This window comes from Herpailurus yagouaroundi, unplaced genomic scaffold (assembly GCF_014898765.1).
Source record: "Herpailurus yagouaroundi ecotype Mexico unplaced genomic scaffold, PumYag 160, whole genome shotgun sequence".
Lineage (NCBI taxonomy): Eukaryota > Metazoa > Chordata > Mammalia > Carnivora > Felidae > Herpailurus > Herpailurus yagouaroundi.
This window is the reverse complement of record NW_024412401.1, coordinates 35979295-35995832: the sequence shown is the minus strand read 5'-3', so window position 1 is coordinate 35995832 and position 16538 is coordinate 35979295. Positions and strand designations below refer to the sequence as shown.

The 16538-nt window shown below is 40.0% G+C and overlaps 1 protein-coding gene across 1 annotated transcript in view; it reads left to right on the top strand.

The window, feature by feature from the left end:
• The window catches only part of SUSD1 (sushi domain containing 1), a 122177-nt gene that overhangs the window by 33310 nt on the left and 72329 nt on the right, over positions 1 to 16538 (top strand). The window contains exons 6-7 of the mRNA XM_040481959.1: positions 6280 to 6377; positions 7166 to 7352. Of these exons, the coding sequence (XP_040337893.1) occupies positions 6280 to 6377; positions 7166 to 7352 (285 nt within the window). The remainder of the gene's footprint in view (positions 1 to 6279; positions 6378 to 7165; positions 7353 to 16538) is intronic.

The window sequence follows — 16538 nt, the reverse complement described above, 5'->3', positions numbered from 1 at the left end:
AAATGTCCATCAACTGATGAATGGATAAAGAAATTGTGGTTTATATACACTATGGAATACTACGTGGCAATGAGAAAAAATGAAATATGGCCTTTTGTAGCAACGTGGATGGAACTGGAGAGTGTGATGCTAAGTGAAATAAGCCATACAGAGAAAGACAGATACCATATGGTTTCACTCTTATGTGGATCCTGAGAAACTCAACAGGAACCCATGGGGGAGGGGAAGGAAAAAAAAAAAAAAGAGGTTAGAGTGGGAGAGAGCCAAAGCATAAGAGACTGTTGAGAACTGAGAGCAAACTGAGGGTTGATGGGGGGTGGGAGGGAGGAGAGGGTGGGTGATGGGTATTGAGGAGGGCACCTTTTGGGATGAGCACTGGGTGTTGTATGGAAACCAATTTGACAATAAATTTCATATATAAATAAAAAAAAAGTAAAATAAATAAATAAATGTTAAAAAAAATAAAAATAAAAAAACACAAAATTTAAAATTATAATTTAAATTTATTTTTTTTATAGTTTTTTTTTAATGTTTATTTATGTTTGAGAGAGAGAGAGCACAAGCGAGGCAGGGACAGAGAAAGAGGGAGATGTAGAATCTGAAGCAGGCTCCAGGCTCTGAGCTGTCAGCACAGAGCCTGGTGCCGGGCTCAAACTCACAGACTGCAAGATCATGACCTGAGCCGAAGTCACATGATTAACCGACTGAGCCACCTAGGTGCCCCAGTATAATTCAAATTTATTGATCAAAGAAACTTTGTAGTATGTGTGATATTATGAGTTGGATGACTGTGTATTTTTTCTAATATACAAAGAAGTTGATGCAAGCAAACATATAAATTTATTCATGTGCCACAAGAAAATCATCCTGAGGTGTACAATGCTTTTTAGGAAAGCACTACCCTAAGCCATGCTATTTCTACCTATTTTATGTGACTTGAAAAAAGGAAAAGAAATATCGAAGAACTCTTACAGCCAAGCATGTACTTATTCAAAGTAGTCACTTTGATTTCAGTGATGCTGCCATTATCGAAATGTGTCGGGTAATTTCTGCCTTTGGAGGTAGTTTATGAGTCATATTAGAAGATCAGTCACTTACCTTTTGAAATCAGATACTGATTTTGACTAGAAGTGACACTGAGCTTGACCATCTGCTTGGGTTACCTCAATTTATTCTCTGTGAGCTTTTACTGTTTCTAAAAATAGAGAAAAAGGATATAAAATTGGAAACCAAGAGAGTATGCTGGATTAGTCCCTGTCCACACTGAGATTTCTGAAGGAATAGTCTATGCCCACTTTCTCTGTCTGCACCCACACTGCTTCTCCACTCAGCCTCCTGAAGGAGAATCAGGCATCCAACACCCTCACTCCACGGTGGCTCTCTCGCCAAGGTCCACTAGTGACCATGTGCCAAATTCATGTTCTAGTTTCAGTCCTCATTCCTCTTAACCTTTCCACAACATTTAGCATTGTTGATCAGATATCCATATCCATCCACTCAATCAACCAAATAATAAATATTAAAAAAAAATACAAGATAGTCTATTAGGTTCTGGGAATAGAGAGATTAACCCAGTCTTTGCCATCATGGAGCTCACATTCAGGAGAGATTCAGGAGACATTAAGGAGACATTAAGTAACCAGACAAAATTATTTAGTTACAAGTGTGGTAAGTACTGCAGAGAAATACTTGATGCTAGTAGAATACTCATATATATATATGTGTGTGTGTGTGTATGTATACACACATTTACATACATATATACACACATACACACACATACATACATACACACATGCATGTACCACATAAAGAATCCAAAGCAAACCAAAGGTACTTTATTACCTACTGAAGCTTTGGTTCCCCAAAATCTAGTGAATAGTTCAACTGGATGGTGTGGGGCCCTCCTTTTTTTTTTTTTTTTTTTTTTTTTTTAAGCCAGAGAGGCCTAAGTGTCCTATAACTGGACAAGGCAAAGCCTGCTCTGCCCACAGTCAAACCTCGGATCTCATCATGACGCTGTGGGCACTCTGTCAGGGGACAAAGAGCCATGTGAGAGAAGAAAGAGATGGAGGTTTTCCCTGGTGCCCTGATGATCTGCTCCAGGTCCTTCTTGGGCCGGAGGTGAGGAGGTGGACACTCCTTCAGATCTTCCTTCCCTGACTTCCAGGCACCCACCAGCCAGCCTCCTCCTCCCTCTCTTCTGCTCTTTCTCCTGTAGGTTCCCGTTGGGTTCCATGTTTCCCAGCATTCTGCCTTTGGGCTCATCTCCGTGTCCTCCCTGGACTTCCACCTGCACCCACAGCTTCAGTGACCATCCACACATGGCTGACTCTCAGGATTATTTCTCCCCTGGATATTCTGCAGATAACTCCTATCTGGCATGTTCTGAACACACTCGTTAGTCTTTTCCTCACAAACCCAGGGTAGCCCTCCCTGTGTTTCTCCGGAGAACAATAAAAGGCAATCCATTCAGACTGTCAAGCTCGAAAACTGGCAGTCAGCCTCAACTCCTGACTGTCCTTATCGCTCACCTCCTGTTGTGTCTCCCTCAGAAGTGTCTCATGGCTTTAAACACAAGGCCCTGAGACCATTCCTCCCCTTCTTTGCTGAATAATCTCTGCAGTGCCTTGGCTCTTGGCTTTGGAGTCGGACAGGCCTACTTTTGAATCCTGACTTGACAGCTTACAACCCATATGACCTCTGGCAGGTTACTTCTCTAAGCCTCATGTCTATAAAATGGACACAATAATGTCAAGCTCATGGGCTTATTTTAAATTAATTCTTAATATATTAAAAATTTTTTTTTAATATTTATTTTTTTGAGAGAGAGACAGAGCATGAGCAGGGGAGGTTAGAGAGAGAGGGAGACATAGAATCCGAAGCAGGCTCCAGGCTCTGAGGTGTCAGCACAGAGCCTGATATGGGGCTCGAATGCATGAGAGGTGAGATCATGACCTGAGCTGAAGTCGGATGCTTAACCAGCTGAGCCACCCAGGTGCCCCTAATTCTTAATATATTTTTTCTAGTTTTATTGAGAAATAATTGACCTACATCACTGCATAAGTTTAAGACATACACCGTGGTGGTTTGACTCATGTATATGGTGAAATGATTATCATGGGGTTATTTTGAAAATGAAATAAATGACACTTTTAAAGTACTATACATACTGTCAGACCCATAGTAATTACTCAGTAAGTGTTCACTGTTGCTTCTTATGACTGCTGTTAAAATGAGATATTTTTTTTGTAAGTTTATTTATTTATTTTTGAGAGTGAGAGAGAGAATAAGGCGGGGAGGGGCAGAGAGAAGGAGAGATAGAATCCTAAACAGGCTTTGCACCATCCGCACAGAGCTGGATGCGGGGCTCAAACTCACGAACTGTGAGATTATGACCTGAACTGAAGCTAGACACTTAACCAACTGAGCCACCCAGGTGCCCCAAGATGAGATCTAGTCTTTAAAGATCTATCAGTGTTTGCCATATTGTAAGTGCTGAGTAAAGAGTATCCTGTTCTTACAACCTCCAGTTCTACTCTGGTGTCTACTTCAACAAATACCAGAATCATCTTTCTAAAAAAAAAAAGTTCCATTATTTTCCTGCTTTTGCTCACGGGAGTAAGTCTGCACTTAGTCTGGCGGGCAGGATCGAGCCCAGTCTGTTCTGTCTACGTCTACAGCCTCATTTCCTGTCATTCGCCCTTCTCAGTGCCTTATGCTTCTCTGTCACTCAACACCGTGAATATGCCACACCCTCCTGTAGCTCCAGACCTGCGTTAGGTTCGCTCTGCTTGGGTGTCTTCCCCCCTCTTTAGTCATTCGTCCCTTAAGGTCATGCCCTCCACAAAGCCAGCTTCCCCAGGTCTTCCAATGACAGTGGGTGGCTCCTTTCTCTCTACCCTGTGGTATTTGTGTGTAACTTTGTTCTAAGATTTATTGAGTTGTACTTACCTGCTTCTATGTCTGCTCCCTCCGTTAGACCACACATTCCCAAGGGAATGTTCTGATATGTTCTGATCATTGTCACAGCCCAGTGTCTGGCATGGGAGGATTCATCATTCAGTGAATGGTGAATAAAGAACCCTGGAGCCAGTTCCAAAGAGAACTTCCAGAAATGTTTTCAGTTATCAGTACTGTTAGAATGAGGGCATCTCTTTTAAAAAGGCAGCATTAATGTGGATGTTTAATACCTGATGTGTTTATAAAGAGGTCTTTCCACCTGGTGACACCTGGAGGGAAAAGCAAGCATGTTTTGTTAAACGGCCCCTTGGGATGAAATATCTGACATCCCCGTAATCAGATCTCGGTCCATCCGTGCAAGAGAGCACGGCACAGGCAGGAGGCAGATGGCAATTTTGAGATGTCATTTGCTGTTGTCATAGTGAATGAGCAGAAGGGAAGGACAAGGAAGGAAACTTTCATGTCTCCTTTCTAATCTCTGCTTGGATAGCAGGGGGGTCCTGAGTGAGAAGAACATTTGCCTCACTGGCGGTCAGAGACAAGGTGAGGGGTGGGATGTTTCCTTTTCTTTCTGGACCAGGTGGTGAGTTGGTATCAGAGTGATGTGTGAGTGAGCAGGGGAGTCCAGGGCTCCAGGGACTTTGAAGGGTGATGGGGAGGGAAGGGTCCCGGAGTATTTGGGGCTTGTTCACGCTAATGAAAGACTGGCACCAACGTTATCTTCGTGCTCCTCAGGGCGGCAAACAGATAGGATCTTTACATCTCTTAGGATACTCATGTCCACAACTGGAATATTTCTTTGATTTCATTTTATCTGTGCTCTGGGAAAAGCATTGATGTAGAGACCCAGGAATGCTTTAGACAGCCATAGGTGATCCTCTGGTGTCTCACCAGAAATTTGCCTGTTTTCCTCTCTCTGCCTGTATTTACTCTCACTTACTGATGGCTGACCTGGGTTTACCCGAGACCCAGTAATGCTGCTGATGGGGTGATTTAGTAAAGATGTAAAATCTTCTTTGGCAAAGAGATCATCCGTAGATCACAGTCTGATGGTGGCATTGGTTGTGAGTACAGGGGAAATGAGTCAATCCTCTAGGTACCCAAGGTACAGGTCAGGCTCTCTTTCCCATGTTGGAGGCTGAGAAGGGAGAGACAGGGGATGAGATGAGGGGAGGCATCTTCTGAGATGGGGAATTCTCTTTCTCACCCTTCTTGTAATCATTCTCCTCCTCCTCCTCCTCCTCCTCCTCCTCCTCCATGTTCATTCACTTTTGAGAGAGAGAGAGACAGAGTCAAGCAGGGGAGGGGCAGAGAGAGAGGGAGACACAGAATCTGAAGCAGGCTCCAGGCTCCAAGCTGTCAGCACAGAGCCCGATGCAGGGCTTGAACCCACAAATGGCCATATCATGACCAAAGCTGAAGTCGGACACTTAACCCCCTGAGCTACCCAGGTGCCCCTTTCTCACTCTTCTTGATGGGAGTCTTATCTTGGGTTTCCCAGAAAGCAGAGCCTGTGGCACAGGGCTTATATTTATTACACAAGGGGGAATGACACCCTGGGAAGCAGGAGTGGGGTAAGGTGAGTAAAGCAGGGGAGGAAAGAGAGCCAGTACAATCCCTTGCAAACTGTGTTACCTCAGAACCAATGCCCTCATATGGTTTCCCACACTGCCAAATTTATTACATGAAATACAATATTCAAGCAGAACAACTTGAAGAAATCTGTGGCTTTCTGATAGATCAGAATTAAATAGCTTCAGTTAGAGGAGCCCCAGAATTATCCAGGGACCTTGTGGGGAATTTATGTAGTTTACCCCACACTGCTGCTGAAGAATGGCCCTGTGTGTGGTGATGCATGTCATTTCCTTGTTGGGAACAGCAGTGACCTGGAAATAAGAGCATTGTGTCAGCCAGGTCAGATGGGGAAGCCAGAAACAGATCTTACCTATGTGGCTGCAGGGAAGATTCAGGGCTCAGCTCTGGGCCTCTCCATCCCACATGAGTGGAACGCCAGTGGCATCCAGTGGCCTGCCAGGCCAATCACAGGTTGGAGTTCTTACCCACACTCAAGTGGCTATCCGTCTTTTCTTTTCCTCCAAGTCAGGTAATGGGCCAGGCCCATCTTTGATGAAGATGAATTGGGTGATTGGCCTGGGGCAGCTCAAATTGCCTGATTTGGCTTCTGAATCAGAGCATGAATGGTGATTAGCCGAGTTGTCAGCTGCACAGATAAACTACGTCCATCATGATTGCCATTGGGATTTTTCCAAAGCCCATTGATGCATTTTGTGAGTGGACTCTCTTTTTCTGTTTTAGAAATAATTGCAGAAGTTAATGATGTATCAGTGTTTAATAGCAGCTGTGTGAGGTGGCAAATAAACCCAGGAAGAACAGTCTCCAAGATTATCTATGTGGTAAGTAAAATGATCAACATTTTCTTGACAGGGCAGAAATAGTATGCGACAGGAACGTGACTTGGAGGGACTTCCTGCTCTAAGGTCTTCTCAGTCTAATTGTCTGATTGTCCTTTTAAAAAGTGATCAGAATTTTTAACATAGTCTGGTGTATTTTATTTTACATTCTGTGTTTAATATATTTGTCATTCGACAGAGTATATGTGTGGGGGATATATTTATATTTGGCATCATCACTATCGCTTGTTTCCAAGCACTTGTATTTCACTCCTCCAGAGGGGGCCTGGAAGCATCTGCTGACTGGGTGACAGGATGCAGAGAGTGGCTCTCAGGTTGTGACTGCCTCCTTGATGGCTGGTCATTCATGTCATTTTATGTCACTTCTTAGGGTGAGACTTCATCATCAGATACCCGATAGCAGAAACTTAACCTATTCATCTCCCCTGGGTGCGCAGTGTAGTAGGGGGATGGGATCCAGCCCCACAAAGTGTCTCTCTCTGTTGTTTTTTTATTTCTTTAATTTTTTAAATGTTTATTTGTTTTTGAGAGAGAGAGGGACCAAGACTGTGAGTGGGGGAGGGGCAAAGAGAGAGGGAGACACAAAATCCCAAGTAGGCTCCAGGCTCTGAGCTGTCAGCACAGAGCCTGATGTGGGGCTCGGACTCACGAACCGTGAGATCATGACCTGAGCCGAAGTCGATGCTTAACCAACAGAGCCACCCAGGCGCCCCTCTCTATTGTTTTAACTGGAGTCACGGTGGGTTCTTTTTTCTTTCTCTCTCCCAAAGATACACATAAAAGGACAACGGTTGCACCCTGTGGAATCAGTTCATGAGGAGACCGTCAACTTGACCACAGACAGCAGGACCCCCGAAGTGTGCCTAGATCTGTACCCAGGCACCAACTACACCGTGAGCATCTTCACCGCCCTGCCCACACGCTCCGTGCCCACCATCATTGGGTTCCAGACAGCTGGTAGGTAGAGGTGAAGTCTCATTGCCTCCTAGGAAACGTTAAGCACAGGATGTGGGGAAGTGTACTTCAGAATCAACTGGGCATGAGAGTTCCCACTTATTTTCTGAGATCTGTAGCCAGGAGGATGCAGTTACTCCAGGGGTCAGAACCAGCGCAGATCTAGTAAGAGAGATTCCTCTCTTACTGATGCACCGATGTATTGTTTCACAGCTGGGTCCCTGGTTGAAATGGAAAGTAATGAGACATTTAAAAGAGGAGAACATTTGGTGACAGTACAGCCAATTCCCAATTATCCAAGGAACTAGAGAGTAGCCATGTGGCTTATCTTTGGTCAGAAAGGGCAAGGTCATTTCTTACTCTTGGCTATAAGAGAGGAGGAGCCAGAGAGGGTGACCCAGCAGCTTTCCATCTAGGTAGGAAACTGACCCCAGGACTGGTGAGGGGTGGGAATCAAGTTGACAGTGAGTGAGTGGATAGGGAAGAGGCAGCCCTAAGATGCAGGAAGGGAGATATTAAGTGAGAAGAGAAGTGGACAGGAAGGAGTTTCAAAAAGTAGTAATAAACCTCACTGCACATAGTTATCACATGATTTTTACAACAATGTTGTGACAATTATAATAAATTTTTTTTTCATAATTTTGGTTATGGGGTGTCAGGACTGATTAAATACCTTATAAGCAAATCTCAAGAAGCCTTTAGTGTCATTTATTATTTTGGGTGAGTGGAGGTGGTTCTCAACTAGCTGTTTGATGTCCCACTTAAAATGTACCTCAGCCTTCGGGTATTACTACCACCAGGAACTGGAAAGTGACATGGATTTGGCAGAAATAATCGAATAGTCTGCTGATCTTAACAATAGAAAGCCAGATATGAAATTACACAGATTAGATTCCTAAGGTACTTATATATAAAAAACCCAAAATATTTCTTTCTAAACAAATAATACGTAGGGAAAGATGTTGTAGAATTAATATAACTAGAGAATCTTAGTCAAAATTAATGATAAACTGCTGTGGGTTTAGTAGGAATAGGTCTTATTGGGGCATATTTCTCACATCCAATTTTGGCTCAGGTTGTGAGTTTGAGCCCCGCATCGGGCTGTTTACTGTCAGCACAGAGCCTGCCTCAGATCCTCTGCCCCTTTCTCACTCTGCCCCTCCCCCACTTCTTTCTGAAAAATAAATAAACATTTAAAAAGGAGTATGTCTTCTTCTCTTTTTCATAAGTTTTAAATTTTAATACAGTACAGTTAACATACAGTGTTACATGAGTTTCAGGTGTAAGATATAGTGATTCAGCAATTTTCTACATTACTTAGTGCTCATCACGATAAGTGTATTCTTTTTTTTAATGTTTTATTTATTTTGTTTGAGGGGGGAAGGGGCAGAGAGAGGGACAGAGGATCCAAAGCAGACTCTGCACTGACAGCAGTGAGCCTCTGCAATGACAGCAGTGAGCTGATGTGGGTCTTGAACTCACGAACCATGAAATCATGACCTGAGCCAAAGTCAGCCACTTAACCAACAATAAGTGCATTCCACGATAAGTGTACTCTTAATACCCTTCACCTGTTTCATCACGTCCCTCCTCTCTGGTAACCGTCAGTTTGTTCCCTATACTTAGGAGTCTGTTTCTTGGTTTCTCGCTCTCTTTCCTTTTGTCATTTGTTTTGTTTCTTAAATTCTACATATGAGTGAGATCATATAGTATTTGTGTTTTTCTGATTTATTTTACTTAGCATTACACTCTCTAGCTCCATCCATGTCATTGCAAATGGCAAGATTTCATTCTTTTTTATGGTTGAATAATATTCCTGTGTGTGTGTGTGTGTGTGTGTGTGTGTGCGCGCGCGCGTGCATGTGCATGCACGCATGCCACATCTTTATCCATTCATCAGTCAACAGATACTTGGGCTGCTTCCATGTCTTGGTATTGTAAATAATGTTGTGATAAACATAGGGTTGCATGTATCCCTTTGAATTGGTGTTTTTGTATTTTGGGGATAAAATACCCAATGATGTGATTACTGGGCCATAGGGGTAGTTCAGTGTTTAACTTTTTGAGGAACCTCCATACTGTTTTCCACAGTGGCTTCACCAGTTTGCATTCCTACCAACAGTGCATGAGGGTTCCTTTTTCTCCACAACCTCAGTAACACTTGTTGTTCCTTGTTTTGTTGATATTAGCTATACTGACAGGTGTGAGGTCATATGTCATTGTGGTTTTGATTTGTATTTCCCTGGCGATGAGTGATGTTGAGCATCTTTTCATCTATCTGTTGGCCATCTGTATGTCTTCTTTGGAGAAATGTCTGTTAATGTCTTCTGCCCCTTTTAAAATTAATTGGGTTATTTGTTCTTCGGGTATTGAGTTGTATCAGTTCTTTATATATTTTGAATACTTTTTATTGGTATGTCATTTGTAGATATTTTTCCCATTCTGTTGGTTGCCTTTTAGTTTGGTTGATTGTTTGCTTTACTCTGCAGAGATTTTCATTTTGATGTAGTCCCAGTAGTTTATTTTGTTTTTGTTTTCCTTGCCTTAGGAGACATATCTAGAAAAATGTTGCTATGGTTGATGTCAGAGAAATTACTGACTGTGCTTTCTTATAGGATTTTTGTGGTTTCAGGTCTCACATTTATTTCTTTAAAAAAATTTTTTTTTAATGTTTTTATTTATTTTTGAGACTGTGAGAGACAGAGCATGAACAGGGGAGGGTCAGAGAGAGAGGGAGACACAGAATCCGAAACAGGCTCCAGGCTCTGAGCTGTCAGCACAGAGCCCGACATGGGGCTCAATCCCATGAACCATGAAATCATGACCTGAGTTGAAATCAAAAGTTGATGTTTAACTGACTGCATCACCCAGGTACCCCACAATATTTGTTCCTTCAACCCATGACCATGGAATGTCTTTCCATTTATTTGTGTTATCATCAATTTTTTTTCATCAGGGTTTTATAGTTTTCTTTCACCTCTTTGGTTATGTTTAGTCCTAGGTATTTTATTGTTTTTCATGGAATTGTAAATAGGATTGTTTTCTTAATTTGTCTTCCTGCTGCTTCATTATTGGTGCAAAAGATTTCTGTACGTTGATTTTGTATCCTGTGACTTTGCTGAATTTATCAGTTCTAGCAGTTTTTTGGTGGAGTTTTTAGGGTTTTCTATATGTAGTATCATGTCATCTGTAAATAGTGAAAGTTTTACTTCTTTGTTACCAATTTGGATGCCTTTTATTTCTTTTTGTCTGATTGTTGTGGCTAGGACTTTAAGTATTATGTTGAATAAAAGTGTTGAGAGTGAACATCCTTATCTTGTTCTTGACATTAGGGGAAAAGCTCTCAGTGTTTCCCCATTAAGGATGATGTTAGCTGTGGGTTTTTCATACATGGCCTGTATTATGTTGAGGTATGTTCCCTCTAAACCTACTTTGCTGTGGGTTTTTTTTTATCATGAGTAGATGTTGTACTTTGTCAAATACTTTTTCTGCATCTATTGAAATGATCATATGGTTCTTATACGTTCTCTTATTGATGTGATGTATCATGTTGATTGATTTGTGAATATTGAGACACTTTTGCATCCCAGGAATAAATCCCACTTGTTTGTGGTAAATGATTTTTTTTAATGCATTGTTCAACTCATTTGCTAGTATTTTCTTGAGGGTTTTTGCATCCATGTTCATCAGAGATATTGACCTGTAGTTCTCTTTCTTTTGTGGTGTCTTTATCTGGCTTTGGTATCAAGATGATACTGGCCTAATAGAATTAATTTGGAACTTTTCCTCCCTCTTCTATTTTTTGGAATAGTTTGAGAGGAATGGGTATTGACTCTTTTTAAATGTTCAGTAGAATTCACCTGTGAAGCCATCTGGTCCTGGACTTTTGTTTGTTGGGAGTTTATTGATTACTGATTTAATTTCTTGGCTGGTTATTGGTCTGTTCAAATTTTCTATTTATTCCTGTTTCAGTTTTGGTAGATTATATGTTTCTAGGAATGTATCCATTTCTTCTAGGTTGTCCAGTTTATTGACATATAGTTTTCCTAATATTCTCTTACAAGAGTTTGTATTTCTCTGGTGTTGGTTGTTATTTCTTCTCTCTCATTTGTGGTTTTGTTTATTCGAGTCCTCTCTCTCTTTCTCTCTCTTTTTTTTTGGTGGGGGGGAACGGTCTGGCTATAGGTTTATCAATTTTGTTGATCTTTACAAAGAACCAGCTTTCATTGTTCTGTTCTATTGTTTTTTGGTTTCTGTATCATTTACTTCTACTCTAATCTTTATTACTTCCTTCTGGGTTTAGGTTTTGTTTGTTGCTCTTTTTCTAGCACCTTTAGGACTTAGGTTGTTTATGTGAGATTTTTCTTGCTTCTTGAGGTAGGACTGTATTATTATAATCTTGCCTCTTAGAATTGCTTTCCTGCATCCCAAGGATTTGGGTCATTATGTTTTCATTTTTATTTATTTCCATGTAATTTTTGTTTTCTTTGATTTCTTGGTGGACCCATTCATTGTTTAGTAGCATGTTATTTAACCTCCATGTATTTGTACCCTTTCCAAATTTGTTTTTTGTGGTTGATTTCTCATTTCATAGCGCTGTGGTCAGAAAAGATGCATGGTACAGCTTCTGTCATTTTGAATTTGTTGAGACTTGTTTTGTGGACTGTTATATGGTCTATTCTGGAGAATGTTCCATGTGCACTTGCAAAGAATGTGTATTCTGCTGTTTTAGGATGGAATATTCTGACTATATCTGTTAAATCCATCTGTTCCAGTATATCATTCAAAGCCGCTTTTTCCTTGTTGATTTTCTGTATGAACGATCTGTTCATTGATGTAAGTGGGGTGTTAAAGTCCCCTCCTATTATTGTACTACTATTGATTAGTTCCTTTATGTTTGTTATTAACTGGTTTATGTATTGAGTGCTTTCATGTTGGGTGCATAAATACTTACAATTGATCTATTGTCTTGTAGGATTGTCCCCTTTATTATTACAAAGTGTCCTTCTTTGTCTCTTTTTACAGTCTTTGTTTTAAAGTCTTTTTCCATTTTAAGTATTGCTACTTCAGCTTTCTTTTGACGTCTATTTGCGTGATAGATGTTTCTCCACCTCCTTGCTTTCAATCTGCAGGTGTCTATACGTCTGAAATGAGTCTCTTGTACGCAGCATATAGATGGGTATTGTTGTTTAATCTCTTCTCTCACCCTATATCGGTTGGAGCATTTAGTCCATTTACATTCAAAGTAATTATTGATAGATGTGTATTTACTGACGTTTTGTTACTTGTTTTGTAGTTTTAATTTTTCTAGGGAATAGGTCTTATTGAAAAGACTTCAAACTCGTGTGTCATTATTTAGTCAAAATGACAGCTTGCTGTTCAGTGTCAGCTGTTTTTACTAATACCCAGTCACCTCTACAAGGTAATTTCTCTCCAAGAAAAAGATGGTCTGTAGGGTCAGACAGACGTGGTTTGCATTTTAACTCTGCATTGAAGAGTTAGGTGACCATGGATGAGTATTTAAATGTCTCCAGATCTCTTTCCTCTGCCTGAAATTTTAAGTGGAATTGGATTAAATTTGCAAGTTAATCTAGTGAGAATTGGGTTATATGGAGGCATCCCAACTGGGAAAAAGTACATTTCTACATTTACTCAATATTACTTAAGTTTTATCTTTTCTGTTCATATATGCACTGTTGTAAAGATTTGCCATTCTCTTCCTTTAGATCCTGCACATTTGGTGATCTGATCTCATTATAAGCTTCATGCTAGTTCTCTTAAAATGAATTGGGAAGTCTTCCATATTTTTTATGCTCTAGAAAAGTTTGTATCACTTTGGAATTTTGCCTTCCTCTAAAGTTGGACACATTTTCTCTTGAGATCGTTAGGTTTTATCCCTTTTGGGAGATAATTCTTTGATAACTTTGTTAATTTCTGCTATGACTTTTTAAAAAAATCTGTTTATGTTTCCTATAATTTCTTCAATTTTTTTTAATTTTTAAAAAAAGTTTAGTTTTTTATTAAAAAAATTTTTTTTTAGTTTATTTATTTTGAGAGAGAGAGAGAGAGAGAGAGAGAGAGAGAGAGGAAGCTCATGTGAAAGCAGGGAGAGGGGCAGAGAGAGAGAAGAGAGAGAATTGCAAACAGGCTCTGCATGCTGTCAGTGCAAAGCCTGAGGTGGGGCTTGAACCCATGAACCATGAGATCATGACCTTAGCTGAAATCAAGAGATGCTTAACTGACTGAGCCACCCAGGTGCCCCTATTTATTTTTGAGAGAGAGACAGAGAGTGCCAACAAGTAGGGAGGGGCAGAGAGAGAGGGAGATAGAGAATCCCAAGTATTCTTCATATTGTCAGCACAGAGCCTGACTCAGGGCTCGAACTCATGAACTGAACCATGAAATCATGACCTGAGTTGAAATCAAGAGTCGGACATGTAACTGACTGAGCCTCCCCAGCGCCCCCTTCAGTCAATTTTCATTATTTGTATTTTCCTAAAAGAGTATGTTTGAGATTTTAAGTATATCAGTGGAATGTCATATGGAATATTTACTGACAATTCCTCTGGGGTTACAGGTTATATAACCCCAGGTTATTTTGATTCCTAATTTGGGTTTTCTCTCAAAAATTGATTAGCTTAGCTTGAGTTGTCTGTTTTATTACTGTTCCTTTCCCTGAAGAATAAACTCTTGGTTTTTTAAGTGTTTTTCTTTTTCTATGTCATTAATTTCTCCCCTTAGTTTTATTATTTCTTTCTCCTTGATTCTCTTAAGTTGGTTATATATTGTTCTATTAAGAAATTCTTCCACTGAATGTATAATTCAACATATTTCCATTTTTTCCTGTTTGAGCATAAAAGTCTTTAATGCTTCTGAACTTGAGCATTGGTAGAATTCCTTAGATGCTGATACATATTCTCTTTATCCTTACTTTCTAGGCATGATATAATTGTGATTCTGATTTTCTCTTTGATTGATTTTCTCTTTGGTTGAAGAAATGTTTATGAGTGTGTTAATATATGTTCTCTTTATGTTTACTTTCAAAGCATTACATAATTGCTATTTTGATTTCCCCATTGACTGAAGGATTAATTGTAAGTGAATTATACAAGTGGCAGGTTTTCTTTTTGTTTTTTTTTTAACATTTAACTTTGTTGTTAATTTCTAGTTTTATTACATTTTGGTATTTTTGGGGGGGGACTTATTGACATTTTCTTGGGGCTTATTATTTGGGAAAGTTTTGTGATAATGTTTGCTTGTGAGTAGAGTAAGATCTGGTCTTCAGTCAACTTTATTAATAAAGTTATTCAGATCTTCTATTTTTTGTTGTATTATTGGTTTTGGTTACTTGGATCGCCATTTTTCTCAGTTTCTCTCAGAAATCCTAATTGTTTTCTTTCACACATTTTGATGTTATGATATTTATGTCTTAATTGCAGATTCTAACTTTCATTAATAATAAATGGCTTACTTTAACCTGTATAATATTTTTTGCCTTGGAATATAGTTTGATAACAATATTGGTTTTCTTGATTTCTTTGTGTATCTATTTGCATAATGTTTTTGTTCACTGTTGTTCCTTTTTAATAAGAAAAATTTTAATTTTCGTGTAGTTAATGTACAGTGTTATATCAGTTTCAGGTGTACAATATAGTGATTCAGAAGTTCCATGCATGACTCAGTGTTCATCATGATAACTGTTTTTAAAAAAAAATTTTAATGTTTTTATTTTTTTTTGAGAGAGAGAGAGAGAGAGAGAGAGACCGAGTGCAAACAGAGGAGGGGCAAAGAGAGAGGGAGACACAGAACCTGAAGCAGGCTCCAGGCTCTGAGCTGTCAGTACCGAGCCCTGTGTGGGGCTCAAACTTGTGAACCACGAGATCATGACCTGAGCCAAAGTCGGACACTTAACTGACTGAGCCACCCAGGCGCTCACATGATTAGTGTACTCTTAATCCCCTTCACTTGTTTCCCCATTCCCATATTCTAAACACTTTTGTTCTTAAAAGCTGTCTGAATAACATTGCTGTAGATGTACTCTAGGAAGCAGCATATACTGTGAGCCTTCTTGAGAAAAGCTTTTTGTTTTTTTTTTAATTGAATCTTTACAAACATTTTTTTTAATGTTTATATATTTATTTTGAGAGAAAGAGATAGAGCATGAGCAGGGGAAGGGCAGAGAGGGAGACAGAAGTCCGAAGCAGGCTCTGCACTGACAGCAGAGGGCCCGATGCAGGGCTCAAACCCACAAATCATGAGATCATGACCTGAGCGGAAGTCAGACACTTAACTAGCTGAGCCACCCAGGCACCCTGAGAAGAGTTTTGTTTTTAAGTAGATAAGTTAAGCAATTTATTTACATTTAGTGTTCTTTGTAATATGATTTTCCTTTCTTCTGTCATCTTAATTTTTTTTTCTTTTTTATGTTGCTTTGCTATGTCCATTGTTTTCTATCTTTTTGCTACATAAATTTCTTTTTCAGTGATTCAGAGAGTATAGATTTTGTTTTTATTCTATGTTATACATTAAAAAACAAACAAAATCCTATTTAAATATATATATTTTTGATTACCAGTGTTCTGAAATAATGTTAATTTCTTCCTGAATAAAGAATTTAGCATTCTGTACTTCCTTTTTTTCCTTCCCCTCTTGCTTCCCTTATGTTATTGGCTTAATACAGCATTTTACTGCCAGCTTCTTATTTTTAATCATTTTAAACATGTATCTTTGTTTATTTTTTAAAAGTTTTTTTTTTTTTTTTTAATTTCTTACTTATTTTTGAGAAGGACAGAGAGAGTGCAAGCAGGGGGCAGGGAGAGAGGGAGAATCTCAAGCAGGCCCCGCACCATCAGCTCAGAGCCTAATGTGGGCTTGAACTCACCAACCGTGAGATCATGACCTGAGCTGAAGTCGGACACTCAGTCGACTGACCCACCCAGGCGCCCTGGCCTTCACTATTTCTTTTTTTTTAAATTTTTTTCCAATGTTTTTTATTTATTTTTGGGACAGAGAGAGACAGAGCATGAACGGGGGAGGGGCAGAGAGAGAGGGAGACACAGAATCGGAAACAGGCTCCAGGCTCCGAGCCATCAGCCCAGAGCCTGCGGGGCTCGAACTCACGGACCGCGAGATCGTGACCTGGCTGAAGTCGGACGCTTAACCGACTGCGCCACCCAGGTGCCCCAGGCC